The sequence below is a fragment of the Muntiacus reevesi genome, chromosome 3 (assembly GCF_963930625.1).
Source record: "Muntiacus reevesi chromosome 3, mMunRee1.1, whole genome shotgun sequence".
Taxonomy (NCBI): Eukaryota; Metazoa; Chordata; class Mammalia; order Artiodactyla; family Cervidae; genus Muntiacus; species Muntiacus reevesi.
In genome coordinates, this window is record NC_089251.1 from 88,868,274 (window position 1) to 88,880,747 (window position 12,474).

The following is a 12,474-nucleotide window of genomic DNA, read 5'->3' on the forward strand; positions in this document are numbered from 1 at the left end:
CCCAAAGTTGCTGCTGTGTTTGTTCCCCTCTCCTTGGCCGAAGGTGTGGGGGACATACAGGAATTGCCCAGGAAACACTTGTTGAGTGACACTGAGCTCAGGTGGGGAGGGAGGCTTGTGGCGATATTGCCGTGCAGGGAGCCTGAGGATTTTGCCTCAGTGGGGTTTGCCTGGAGGGCCAGCACCAATCCTCTGGACCCCTGGAAGGATGTGTGTGGCCTGTGTTTGTGTGGTTATAAGTGTGTGTGCCAAGGTAGTGATTAGGGATAAAAAATGTGAACTGATGCTCACTTCAAATGACTTAACATTGGGATAGGGTTGCCACTGCTGGGCGAGCATCTGGACTATGAACTGGATCTACTTAGAATGGAAAAGATAGGCTCCAGACTTAGAAACCACACGTACTCAAAGCCATGCGTCATGGGCAGCAGTGTGGCCCTCACCAGTGCACAGAGCTGCTCATCACTGTGGACGGATATTTCTCAAAGAGGCTTGGGAGGACGTCCACTCCTTTGCCCAGCTATACTCCAGGGGGTTCTTCTATGCTTTCTCCCCCAGCCCGGAACCGCTCGTGTGGTTTGAGGGAGCCACAAGCTCTGCTTTCAGAGTGGCCACCACGATGAGGACCCCTGGGCAGCTCACAGTCCAGGGCACCGCCCTTAGTTTGAGGCCCTGGAAATTCCTCCTTGCAAGGGTCATGGGTCAGTGGGCTCAGGGACTGGGCTTGGTTAATGAAGAAAACGAGAGGCTTGTGGATCAAATGCCAAGTTATTAATTTATGGGGGGGCTGTCTGCCGAGAAAGTAGAGAGTCCAGGGCCCTCTTTGCTGGTCTCATGGTTCCTGGGCGGTCAGAGCTGCATGCTGGTTGGTGGTCCTGAGGGGCGCTGATGCCAGGCCAGGCCACAGTGAGATCTGCTGAACTGCAGCTGCCCCCTGGCTGAGGTCACCTCTGTGGGCCCCCAGGTCCGACTCTGTCCTGAGTGGGGCTGGGGAGTCCTTGCTGTGGGCCGCCTCTGTCTGGACTCCAGTCACAGCCCACCCCCTCTTCTGAAGCACAGCTTTCTGTTAAGTTTGGCTCTGGCGCGGGGAATTCTCCCGATGAGCTTAAGAAGCTATTTTCCAAGGTGCACTGGAGGCTTGTGAAACGCTCCACTTAAAAAGGGTTCCTGAGTGAGAGAGACTGGGAAACACTGCACACTTAGCAATTTACAATGCACAGTGGCACGGAAGGCTCTGGGGTGGCTGCAGGAAGGGAGCCTGCTGAACTTGTTTACGCGTTCCTTCGTTCCCCCGAGAGCTCACCTTCCTTAGAACGTATTTTGGGAAACAGTGATCGACAGGATTTAATCCAACTAGCTCGGTGTGAATCCGGCACCGTTTGTGGTCTGCCCACCTGCCTTCTCCCTCGTCCTCTATTCCCAAGGCCCGGGGTGCTCCCTTCCTCGCTGCAGACAGGCTTGCTGTCCCCCCAGTGCTCTTTGGTGCCTTTGCCCATGCTGTCCTGGGTGCCTGGACACCCCCTTCTCCTTGGTCTGTCTTGGTTACCTCCTTATTCTTGACACTTGGGGAGGCCTCCTTTGGAAGTACTGACTTGAGGCCACCAGGTTCCACAGCCTACCCCAACCCCTAGTGCCCTGAACACTTTGCTAGGCAGCTGCACATCACTAGTGTTATAATTGATGTTTAGTTACCAATTCTAAGCAGCAGTCATGATCTTAAGAGTCTGGACCATGTCTCATGTGCCTTCAAATTCAAAACACTGTGCTTACCTACCACATACTGGTCAGTCAGTAACTGTATATTGAATGAGTGATGGATCGCAAATAATGCTGGAGTGAACATCTTGGTTCATATAGCTTTTTGGTTAATTTGGATGATTCCCAGGAATATGGGAAACAGGGTGTAAACAGTTTTATGTTGTTCAGGGCATACAGCCCAATTGCTTTCCTAAAGGGTTGTTGAATTGCTTCCAGCAATAAAGGAGAATACCTATTTCATCAGCTATTCACTAGCACTGGGTTTTATAAATCTAAACAAATTTTTCTTAATTTTATATGAAAAATACTGCTGTATTGTAGCTTTTCTTTGCATTGCCTTGCTTACTAGCAATCTACTCCACCCATCTTAAGGGGCCTTTTACCCTGATGGTGACAGGAAGAAGGAGCACTGACTAGGAGCCAGGGAGTCTGGTCCCAGGCACGTGTGAACAGGCACTGAAGACTTAGGCTTTCTGAGGCGCAGCCCCCTCTTCTAACAAGGGGTGCAACGCCGCCTGTCCTGTCCCTCACCCTGGTGGTCTGAGCTGTTGGAGGGAGTGTATGGTCCTCCTTGGAGCTCCGGGAATGCCTCAGAGATTGGTCACAGGGCTGCAGGTCCAGCGGTCATCTGTCTGGGGCCTCCCACGGTGTTGAAGTCCTGTAGAACCCTTGTGTGTTCTTGGCTGGAGCTCCCCAGACAGCCTGTGGTCCTCCAGAGCTCCTATCCAGCTTCCGCCTCAGGGGCATCTCCGTGTGGCCTGGCAGGTGAGGCTGGAGGCTGATGCCAGCCTTCACCTACCGGCGTGGCCCTGGGAAGAGTCGGCCTCTCCCCTTCCCTCCCCCTCTTCTTGAGACCTGCCTCTCCCTCCTCCTGGCTTTCCTGGAAGAGGCTTGTGTCTGTGCGTCTGTCTGGCTTCCCTTCATCTGACCACCTTGCTTCAGCAACACCCCAGGCCCTCCATCCCCCCCATTGTTGAGGGGCTGGGCCTTGTGTGGGGAGAGGCCAGGCCCCGGCACACAGTAGCCCAGTGTCTGAGGCCCCAGGCCTCCAGGCCTGCTCCTTACAATGCCTTTGTTGTGTGTTTTTTCCTCCCCTGGGCGGGCGGGGCGCGTGTGTGGGTCTGGGTGATTTTTGTTTGAAAGCCGCCCCCTCCCTTCCCCCGTGCTGAGCTCATTGCCTGCGCTGATGGGGCTGCTGGAAGGAGTCGCCTGCTCGGGGGCCAGCGTGGGGGGTGCTGCCAACACCAATACAGCGTGCAGGGCCGCCACAATGTGCAATTGTGATCTCTGTGTAAACGCGGTCGGTCTGGGGCCCCCGTGCTTATAAAAATAAAGCATTGGGAAGCACAGGGGGCGGGAACAAAAGGGGCTTTTTCGCTGGCTCTCTAATATGGTTTTATTTATCGGAACGCGCCCTCTTTCCCTTACTGGAACCGGGGAGAGGTTCTCTGCCGAGCTTGGAGCTGATGGTATCACAGCCAGACGGTTTCATTAAACGCACAGACGCCGCTGGGCCCTGCCAGGGGCAGGAAGGGAACGGCTTGGGCAGCCTTGCCAGGCTGGTGCATGGGAAGGGAGCCCCGTGCCAGGGAAGCCTCCACCAGGTGGAGGTGGTGAGAGGTGGACACGTCTCTCCTGGCCCCTCTTCTGCCAAGGTCCTTCTGATGCCCCCTTCTACCACCAGAGTCAGCTTCAAAACCGATTTCCTACAGGAAGCCCTCCAGGATTGACCCCACTGTGCTTTTGTGCCTAAAGGCTGCGAACTGGTCTTAGCCAGGTGGCTGCCTCCCATTAGCCAAACCCAGCCTTGTTTGGCCAGTGAGTGCCCGTAGCTTCTGCCTCCTAACTCAGATCCGCCCGCTCCCCCCACCCTTAAGACTAGCCCCTTGGGCAATAGCCGCAATCCTGTACCTGTCCCTTGATGGGAGTCCTCCTATTGCTCACTCCAACTTCTCCACCTCCTTGATGGTCACCGTCTGCCGCCTCCTGTGTACTGGCTGTGGCATGCCGCCTGGTCTCCTTATGGACAGGGATCCTGACTTGCCCCCCACCCCGGCCCCGGCCAACTGTGGGGAAAAGCTGTCTCCCCATCTCAGCCCCAGAACCAGCTGGACATCTGTGCACTAGATGTCTGGTGTTGAGGCCGCCTGAGGTCACACAGGGGCCGTCTTGTGGGGTGCAAGGTGCTGCAGGATGGAGAAGGTGCCAAGTGTAGAGGGTGTGTGACAGGGCCTTTGGGTTCAGCCCTGCCAGGCATTGAGCATCCAGCCTCCTGCATCCTCAGACTTCTGTGTCCATGTGGCCTCAGCATCTGGCACATTGAGTCTTACAGAATGGCAGCCTCTGGACCTTGCCCCCTAGTGAGAGAAGATGGGAGAGCCCCTCCTCCCAGCCTTTCGCTCCTGTCCCAGATTACATGCACTCAGTCCCATGGGCCCTTCTGCCTTGGTTCCCAAGTGTAGCCCTGAAAGGCAGCCTCGGCACCACCCGGGAACTTGTGAGGAATGTCAGTTCTCAGGCCCCACCCCAGACCTGATGAAGGAGTCTCTGAGGGTGGGGCCGGCCTTCCAGGTGATATCTCTGCATCCTCACATTGGAGAACTACTGCCCTAGAAACTTCTTTAGTGACGCCTTGGGACCAGACAGAGGGATGATCCTGGTGGGTCCCAGGCCAGCATGACTGGGGCTGGCAGGTTAGAAAGGAGTTTGGGGGTGGCAGGGAGCTGCTGGGATCTTGAGGTTCTCCTCACTGCCCCCCAGCTCTCAACAGCCCTCAAATCCCTTTGTTTCTCTTTAACTCCCCCACCCATCTATGCTACCACCCTCTCTGCCTGAACCCTGGCAGTAGTTTCATAACTGGTCTCCCTGCACCCACTTCTGCCCCCTCAGATCTGTTCTCCAGTGACAGCCAGCCTGAGCTTGCCGAAATACAGACCTAGGCATGCCAGTCTAATGGAACCTCCCTCTCCACTCTACTCTGCCTCTCGAGAAAGCTAGATTCCTCTCTTACACAGCACTCTACTGATCAAAATTACAATTTTATGTTTTTTTTGGTATAGATTTTTGTATTGCTCCAAATGTGTTCTCAGTCTTTATCACCTAGCCCATAGCTTGGCCTGCAGATGGCTCTCAGTAAATGCTTGCAGGATGAATGTCAATAATTCCAAATCATCTTGAAGATGTATGTGTGTGTGTGTGTGTGTGTGTGTGTACTAAGTTGCTTCGGTTGTGTCCCACTCTTTGTGACTCTATGAACTGTAGCCTGCCGGGCTCCTCTGTTCATGGGATTTTCTAGGCAGGAATACTGAAGTGGGTTGCCATGCCCTCCTTCAGGGGATCTTCCTAACTCAGGGATCGAGCCTGCATCTTGTATGTCTCCTGCATTAGCAGACGATTCTTTACCACTAGCGCCACCTGGGAAGCCCTGGATGAATGAATGAATGAATAAATGAATGCACCATCCAGGTTCTCACCTCCTTCAACTAGACTTTTGCCCCCAGCAACCAGTTCAGAAAGGAGCCCAGAGGGGAAACTCTCTGGATCCCTGGGCCTGCTCTCCTGGACCTTGGCCCCATCTCCCTGCGGTCGTCACCAGCAGGGGTTGGGGGAGAGCCCCCTGGGACAGGTCTCCAGCCTGGACATTGCTGCTCCAGAGCGGCAGCCACAGCCCTGCTTCAGCTTTGTGGCCTCATGACTCCTGAGCGGGTGATTCTCACGGTCTCTGCTGTGTCCTGTCTCCCTTCCCTGCACCCGGCCCACACAGATCCCTATGCAGTCGTCTCCTTCCTGCACCAGAGCCAGAAGACGGTGGTGGCGAAGAACACCCTGAACCCCACCTGGGACCAGACGCTCATCTTCTACGAGATCGAGATCTTTGGCGAGCCGAGCAGCATCGCTGAGCAGCCGCCCAGCATCGTGGTGGAGCTGTATGACCATGACACCTACGTGAGTCTGCCCGCCTTCCTCCCCCAGCCCTCACTGGCCGCCCTCTCCAGGGCCCAGCGCCCAGGGGGGAGTTGCTGCTGTGTGGGATGGGTGCCCTGCCAGATGGGCGCTTCCCGAGGCTGGGGCTGGTGGCCTCTCCCCGACCCCATAGGCTGCAGAGTGGTGAAAATTTTAGAGTAATTACACGTGAATTGTTGGCAAGTGTGCTGGGCCCATGAGAGAGAAAGGGGACAGATCTGGCCAGGGTGCTTCGCTGGGGGTTGGGAGCCTGGGTTTTCTCTGTCTCTAGCTTGCTTATAAGATCCCAGGTGGGTTCCCCCTCCTCGTTGTAGAGCTGCGTTGACTCCGCACACTGCACTGGGCTGAGTGGCCCCTCACGTGGGGTTCCCGGTCCAGGTGAGAGCCAGGGAGCACAGGGCAGGGACTCCTCCAGGGATTCGGCTCATGACACCGGCTGGGTCCGCTCTGGGCGCGGGGCAGGGGTGGTGCTGTTCCCCAGAACCTGCTGTGCTGGCGGGAAGCCTCTGCGGTCGTGCTGCCCAAATGAGGGCCACTTGCGGCGTGTGCTGCTGAGCAGTTGAGATGTGCCTAGTCCAACAGAGAAGACGGAATTTCCTTGCTTTTTAGTTTAATCCACTAAATGTAAATTTAACTACTGGATGCTGTATTGGACAGGAAAAGTTCAGTGGTGGGCTAGAGTGTGACAGGCTCTGGGGAATGTGAGATTGAGGTGTTGGGATGAGGCAGGGGGTATTAGCGCAGAACGAGTGAGGGCCAGGGCGGGGAAGGAAGAGCAAGGAGTGGAGGTCAGGGGATCGGAGGCGTAGCAGGGTCAGGGAAACACTTTATAAAGGAGGGGTGGGATGCTATTGGGAGAGAGAGACGAGGTTGGCCAAGGTGTATGTGGCCAAGAGGCCCTGCCCGGGTTGTGGGTAGCAGTGGATGGAAGGGAAGGGGACCGAGTTTCAAAGATGTTTTCAGAAAGAGTTGCCATGACTGGGTAGGATGGTGTGATGACCAAGAGGGTGGCTGAAGGTGATGCCAGTGAGGGCGCCCCCACCAGGTGACAGTGGGCAACGCGGGCCCGGACTGGGGAGGCCGGCCTGCTGGCTCTGCCCTTGGAAGGAAAAGCTGGCTCCATGGGGGCTGAGCGGCTGGAGGAAGGGTCTTTTGAGGGAGAGCTCAGGGCCTGGAACCTTGGGGGCAGGAATGAGCGGGAGGCGGCAGGACTAGAGGGTTCTGGGCCAGGGGATATCACAGAAGTAGGTGCAAGTGCTGGCATGGGGCGGGCGGGAGGTCACAGGACTTGGTTTCTCTCTCCCCATAGCACCTTACCTCCACTTTCACCAATGTCATGCAAATGTCACTCTCTCCCCTTCAGGCCAAAGCCTGAGAGGGACCCCAGTGGTAGAGCACCATGGCCTCTTTTGGGTGGGTGGGCCCTGGGGTCCTGCTTATTGTTAACATAGTCAGATGAAGCTGTACGTGTTGGCAAATATCCATTGCCCTGAGCTCCTGTGGTCCTGGCTGCCCAGGCTCTGCAAGGATGCCCCTCCCCCAACCTCTCCATGACCCAGTGACTAACGGCCAGCACTGGGCCCAGAGGAGCCTCCGACACCCTTCCCACCACTGTGACTGGTGCCCACTCTGAGGGTCTGTGCTGGCTTGTCACTCATGGAGGGGGGCATCTAGCTGGTGACCACTCCAGATGGCTCTGGACGATGTCCCCAGCAGTGAGGTGACCACAGGTGGGGATGCCTCCCAGCCCTGGCCAGGGTTCCTCTGGATGAGTGCCTCGGGCAAGCTACCAGGGCTTGTGATGGCTGCGGCACCATCTGGCTGAGACCCAGTTTCTGTCTGTGGCCCCCGTCCTGGGGAAGCTAGCCACAAGGCTGGAGTTCACAGGTCAGCAAGGTCCTGGGGGTCCACATCAAAGGGCTGAACTTGGGCAGGGCTGTGGGTGATGGCTGAGAAGAGCAGAGTGCGGCAGGGTAGTGGAATGGCCAGCATAAAGGCTGGGGTGAGGCCAGCTGAGGGCAACAGCTGGGGTCGAAGACGTGTGGGAAGGGTTGAGACAGGGGCGTAAGCGGCTCCAGTGAGCGGCCCTTCCATGCCAGGAGAGGTTCAGACTTCATCCTCTAGGCCCTGTGGGGTCATGGAAGGCACAAGAGCAAAGGAATGAAAAGATGCAAACATCATTTTAACAAGATGCATTTAATTTGATGAGCTTGATCACAGTCTCCCCATGGAAATTGGAGGAGGGGGGTCTGAAGGTGAAATGAATAGGAGATACAACAGTCCCGGGAAATGTCTAGCACTTGTATTGCTGAGGACATTCAAGAAATGCTAGGTGGCTATCACTTTTGACTGTAATGGGCTTAGAGCTTGGTTAAATTGAAGCAAGGTGAATGCTAGTTGGACAAACAGAGGGACTTCCAGACCGTGATGGGAATTAGCTCTAGCAACAGTGGCAGGAGGCCACTCATGTGTTTTCCTCACATCCTTCTAAGGAAGGCAGAACTTACCATTTTGCACCCGGGGCTGCCCTGACTTCTGAGGCCCTTTCCAGTTCAGGTGGCCAGGTGTGGGTCTGGTGACAACTCAGGCCACCAGACCCAGGGCTAGGGGACGCTGACTCTTCTTTCTCCACGCTTGGTCTAGGGTGTAGATGAGTTCATGGGACGCTGCATCTGTCAGCCGAGTCTGGAACGGATGCCCCGGCTGGCCTGGTTCCCGCTGACGAGGGGCAGCCAGCCGGCCGGTGAGCTGCTGGCCTCTTTTGAGCTCTTCCAGAGAGAGAAGGTGAGGCTGGTCCATGTCCGGATTCAGGAGGCCCAGGTCGGGAGCGCCTGGCTGGGGAGGGTGGGGGGCCCAGAGAAGGGATGGTCTGATGGAGGGGAGAGGCCTCGGATACGTTCTTTTTCCCTCATCAAGGGCATGCATTTAGCGGATAGCACTGAAGGGCCACCTCTGGATGTTAGGCCTCCTGCCGGAACCAGTTTTGTCCATCTTTTCTGAGCCCCAAATCAAGACACGACCTACACTGGGGCAGAAAGTTGAAATCTGAATTGTGTTCAAATGTCTGAGTCCTCTGGTCATTGCATGTGTTTTTCCTGACGCGGTTTCTGGGAGAAAGACCTCTGTCATCTGGCTATGGGTTCTAATTGTCCTGGGGAAGGGGACGCCAGGGACAGGGCAGGACAGGACGTCTGTTCTCGTGCTGGCTCACCACGGCCTGGCTGTGTGACCCTGGCTCACCACTTCCCTGCTATAAAATAGGGGCTTTGGGTTAGAGCTCCATCTTCAAATTTGCTCTTAGTGTGATGTGAACCCCTAAAATGTAAGCCGGCCAGAAATGAGGCTATTGTGGCGGAAGGCGGACACAGCATACTGCTAACCTGGCTTCCCCTGCGCCTGCCTACCAGGCACTTCCCAGGAATCCCTAGGCTTCCCAGGAATAGTCTGAAGATCCTGGGACTGTCCAATCACAGACATATTCCACGAGTGTCAACTTGTGGTTGGGAATGTGTTTGCCTGGCCAGGGCAGAAAGGACGCTGGTGGGGCCTTGGGTGACAGGCACCTAACCAGAGCTCTTTTTTTCATCCTAGCCGGCCATCCACCATATTCCTGGTTTTGAGGTAAGGCTCACTCTTAACTTTGTTTCTTCAGGCTTGCCCCCTCTCCGTGTTTGCAGCCCCCTCCCAGGCTAGGAAGGGCAGTAGGCACACTTCACCACCATCCTGCCTTCAAGCCGAGGAAGATGTGGGTGAGGCCTTAGAGGCAGGGTGAGTGGGGGTTGGGGCTCCTGCGTAGCTCAGGCATCCCTGCCTTTTTCCCCTGAGAAGTCCAGGGATCACAGATGACTCAGATGGAAGGGACCACGCTGGCCATCTGGCCCAGTGGCTCTCCGCTGGGCTGGGCGTTGGAATCCCTTGGATAGCGTTAATAATCACCGGTGCTCAGTCCCAGCACAGACCAAATGCAGTGCGATCTTTTGGGAGTGTGGCTCAGGCACTGGTGTCTTTCAAAGCTCCCTGGGAGATGGGACTGTGCAGCCAGAGCTGAGAACTGTTGACTCAGGCCAGGGGTTCTCAGCATCGCATCACCGAGGTAGGTACTATTAGAAACGCCAAACTTTGGTCCCTCTGTGGACCTACTGAAGCCAGCTCTGAGAGGCAGCGCAGCACCCTGGGTATTTTTGAGCCCTCCAGGGGATTCCTTTTCAGAATCACTCACCTTTCAGAAACTCTGATCAATCGACTGTAGTTCCCAGCTCAATGTTCCCACCGAGATCCAGTTTTCTTTCCTCTGCTAGTGATGGGGACGTGGTTCCCTGAGGGTCATGAAACGTGTACACCTTTTTCTGGTACCCAGGCTGACTTGATTTGGGAATCCTATACTTGGTCAAGGGTTGCCCAGCTGCACCTTTGAGAGCCCAGGCAGTTGGGCTCTGTCTAGATGCCTCCCTGCTTATGGGGCAGGGAAGTGAAAATGTTTAGTCGCTCAGTCGTGTCTGTCTCTTTGTGACTCCATGGACTGTAGCCCGCCAGGCTCCTCTGTCCATAGGATTCTCCAGCTAAGGATACTGGAGTGGGTAGCCATTCCCTTTCCCAGGGGATCTTCTCGACCCAGGGATCGAACCCGGGTCTCCTGCATTCCACACAGATTCTTTACTGTCTGAGCCACCGGGAAGCCCTATGAGGCAGGGAGCCCAGACAAATTTGCAGATAGTTCTTCCGTATAAGACCTCCTCCCATCCCTGTTCGTCTCACTCCCCTCCTGCTCCCTGTCCAGTCCAAGCATCTGCTCTCAGGTCTGCCAGCCCTGAGCATCTAGGATGCTTCTCCTTGGTTCTCCAAGTCCATAGCTCCAGCAGCTCCAGGAATCAGGCCTGACTGCCTCCTGGGACTCATGCACAGGGGCTGGGATCCTCCACCACCTGTCAGTCAGTCAGTCTCCTTTCTTCTGTCACTTTTAGAGATGCCTGGGCTCTAGGTTCATGCTTTGGCCTCTCCTAGCAGTTTCTCCGCATCAGCATCTGTTGTACCTTCTTTCTTCATTGCAGGGGCCAGGCAGAGAGTGTGTCTGGGAAGCACACCCCCTCACCCTAGATGGGAAGGGTTTTCTGTTGGTTCCTTTTAGGGGGATATCTGGCATGTTGATCTCTGCCCCAACCTAGTGCTCCTTGTCACTAATGGTGATCTTCTATCCTCTTGCTCTCCTCCCTCCACCATCTCCTGGATGTGGACTGTCCCATGGTGGGGTCCAGGTACAGGACACAACAGGGATCCTGGAAGAGGTGAGCTGGACCCTTACAGCTGTGGCCTGTGGCTGGGTGGGCGGGCAGAGACAGAGGGAAGAGGAAGGCCATGCCCGGGAGCCTTCCTGGTTCTGGTGTTCCAGTGTGTGTCTGTCACATGGACCCCTGTGTGGATTTCATTTCTTGCTCTTTGCATGGATCCAGGGTTGCCTGGGGTGTGTCCTGATGTGATTCTGGCCTTAGGTGGATTGCTGCTATGTTGGAAGCCACATTTCCCCAGACCCCAGGGACAGCAGTACAGAGCTGCTTCATTTGGCTGAGTACCAGGTGGAATGTTTTCAAGAATAAAGATGTTCGTAAGGGGACAGAATAGTCAAAGAAGCCTTGTTGTGGAGGTGGCATTAGGCAGACCTTGCTGCAGTGCTTAGGAAGAAGGTGGGGAACATGCCCTTGACCCAACGGAGCAAGTGCCAGTTTGGGGTCTGGCCGGTTTAGGGGATAGGGTGGGTTGGGGATTTCTAGGTTCTGGGAGAAGCCTGGGGTTTGCATCCAAAAGGAGCAAGGCTGTGCCCTTTGATATGGTGGATGAGGAGCACCTTTCCTTACGGCCTCCTGCGTACATGTGAGTGGGCGCTCCTGACTGAGCTGCGGCAGAGGCCTGGGCAGAGAGACAGGAAGGGGAGCCCTGGTCAGATGGGGGTTGGGAAGAGGACAGCCACTTCCTGCCGTCAGGGAATCCCCAGACTGGGAGCGGACACCATTTGACATTTTCAGTGCAATTTGGACTTGAAGTGCAGGGTCACGATGTGGGATCTGCAGGCCTGGCGCCCCTTACCTCACTTCCTTCAGCTCCCAGACCGAGGTGGGGTCCGCCAAGTGAGCTGGCTGTAATTGCGCCTGACAGGCAGCCTCCTGCTTCTGGCTGCAGTTGCGAAAGACTGCCGATTTGGAAAGGGGACCAGAGTCCTGTCCAGGGAAGCAGCACGGAGCCCTCTCTCTTGATTGAGAGCATTCTGTGGCCAAAACCCACAGCCTGCTCTGAAGAAGACCCAGCCCAGGGATGAGTTATTAAAAAAAGTTAAAATCCTTAATAACTGGATTTGTAATATATAACAGTGGAGGCTCAGATTCCAAGAGCAGGATCTGGCTGTGGTCTTGTCAAGAAGCAAATCAAAATCTGCATCTTTGGGGCCAGAGCCCGACAAGGGCCAAGTGTCCCGCTGCAGGGCCGGCCTGCTATAGGCCGAGGCGGGTATGGGTCAGCAGCACCAGAGGAGAGCAAGTCCTGGGGGTTTGCTGGGCACGAGGCTGGGCCAGCACCTTCCAAGGGTCCTAGTCCCAGGAGGGTGGATAGAATATCAGCTGCTTTACAGAACCATCCCAGAAGGTGATCCATGACCCCTTCATCCCCAGAGGTGGCCCGCAGCTCACCCTGTCCCTCTGCATTTGAAGGCTAAGGCTCAGGTCGAGGTCCTGAGTCCTTTCTGGTTTTAAGAATCCTCGGGGATGG

General features: G+C 55.8%; 1 protein-coding gene across 23 annotated transcripts in view; it reads left to right on the forward strand.

Moving 5' to 3' along the window:
* DYSF (dysferlin) overlaps positions 1–12,474 on the forward strand; it is a 218,481-nt gene that overhangs the window by 132,005 nt on the left and 74,002 nt on the right. For 22 of the 23 annotated variants that reach the window (XM_065929506.1, XM_065929513.1, XM_065929517.1 and 19 more), the window contains 4 exons: positions 5,522–5,703; positions 8,365–8,505; positions 9,313–9,342; positions 10,974–11,003. In XM_065929506.1, the coding sequence (XP_065785578.1) occupies positions 5,522–5,703; positions 8,365–8,505; positions 9,313–9,342; positions 10,974–11,003 (383 nt within the window). The remainder of the gene's footprint in view (positions 1–5,521; positions 5,704–8,364; positions 8,506–9,312; positions 9,343–10,973; positions 11,004–12,474) is intronic. The other variant, XM_065929512.1, reaches the window with a different exon arrangement.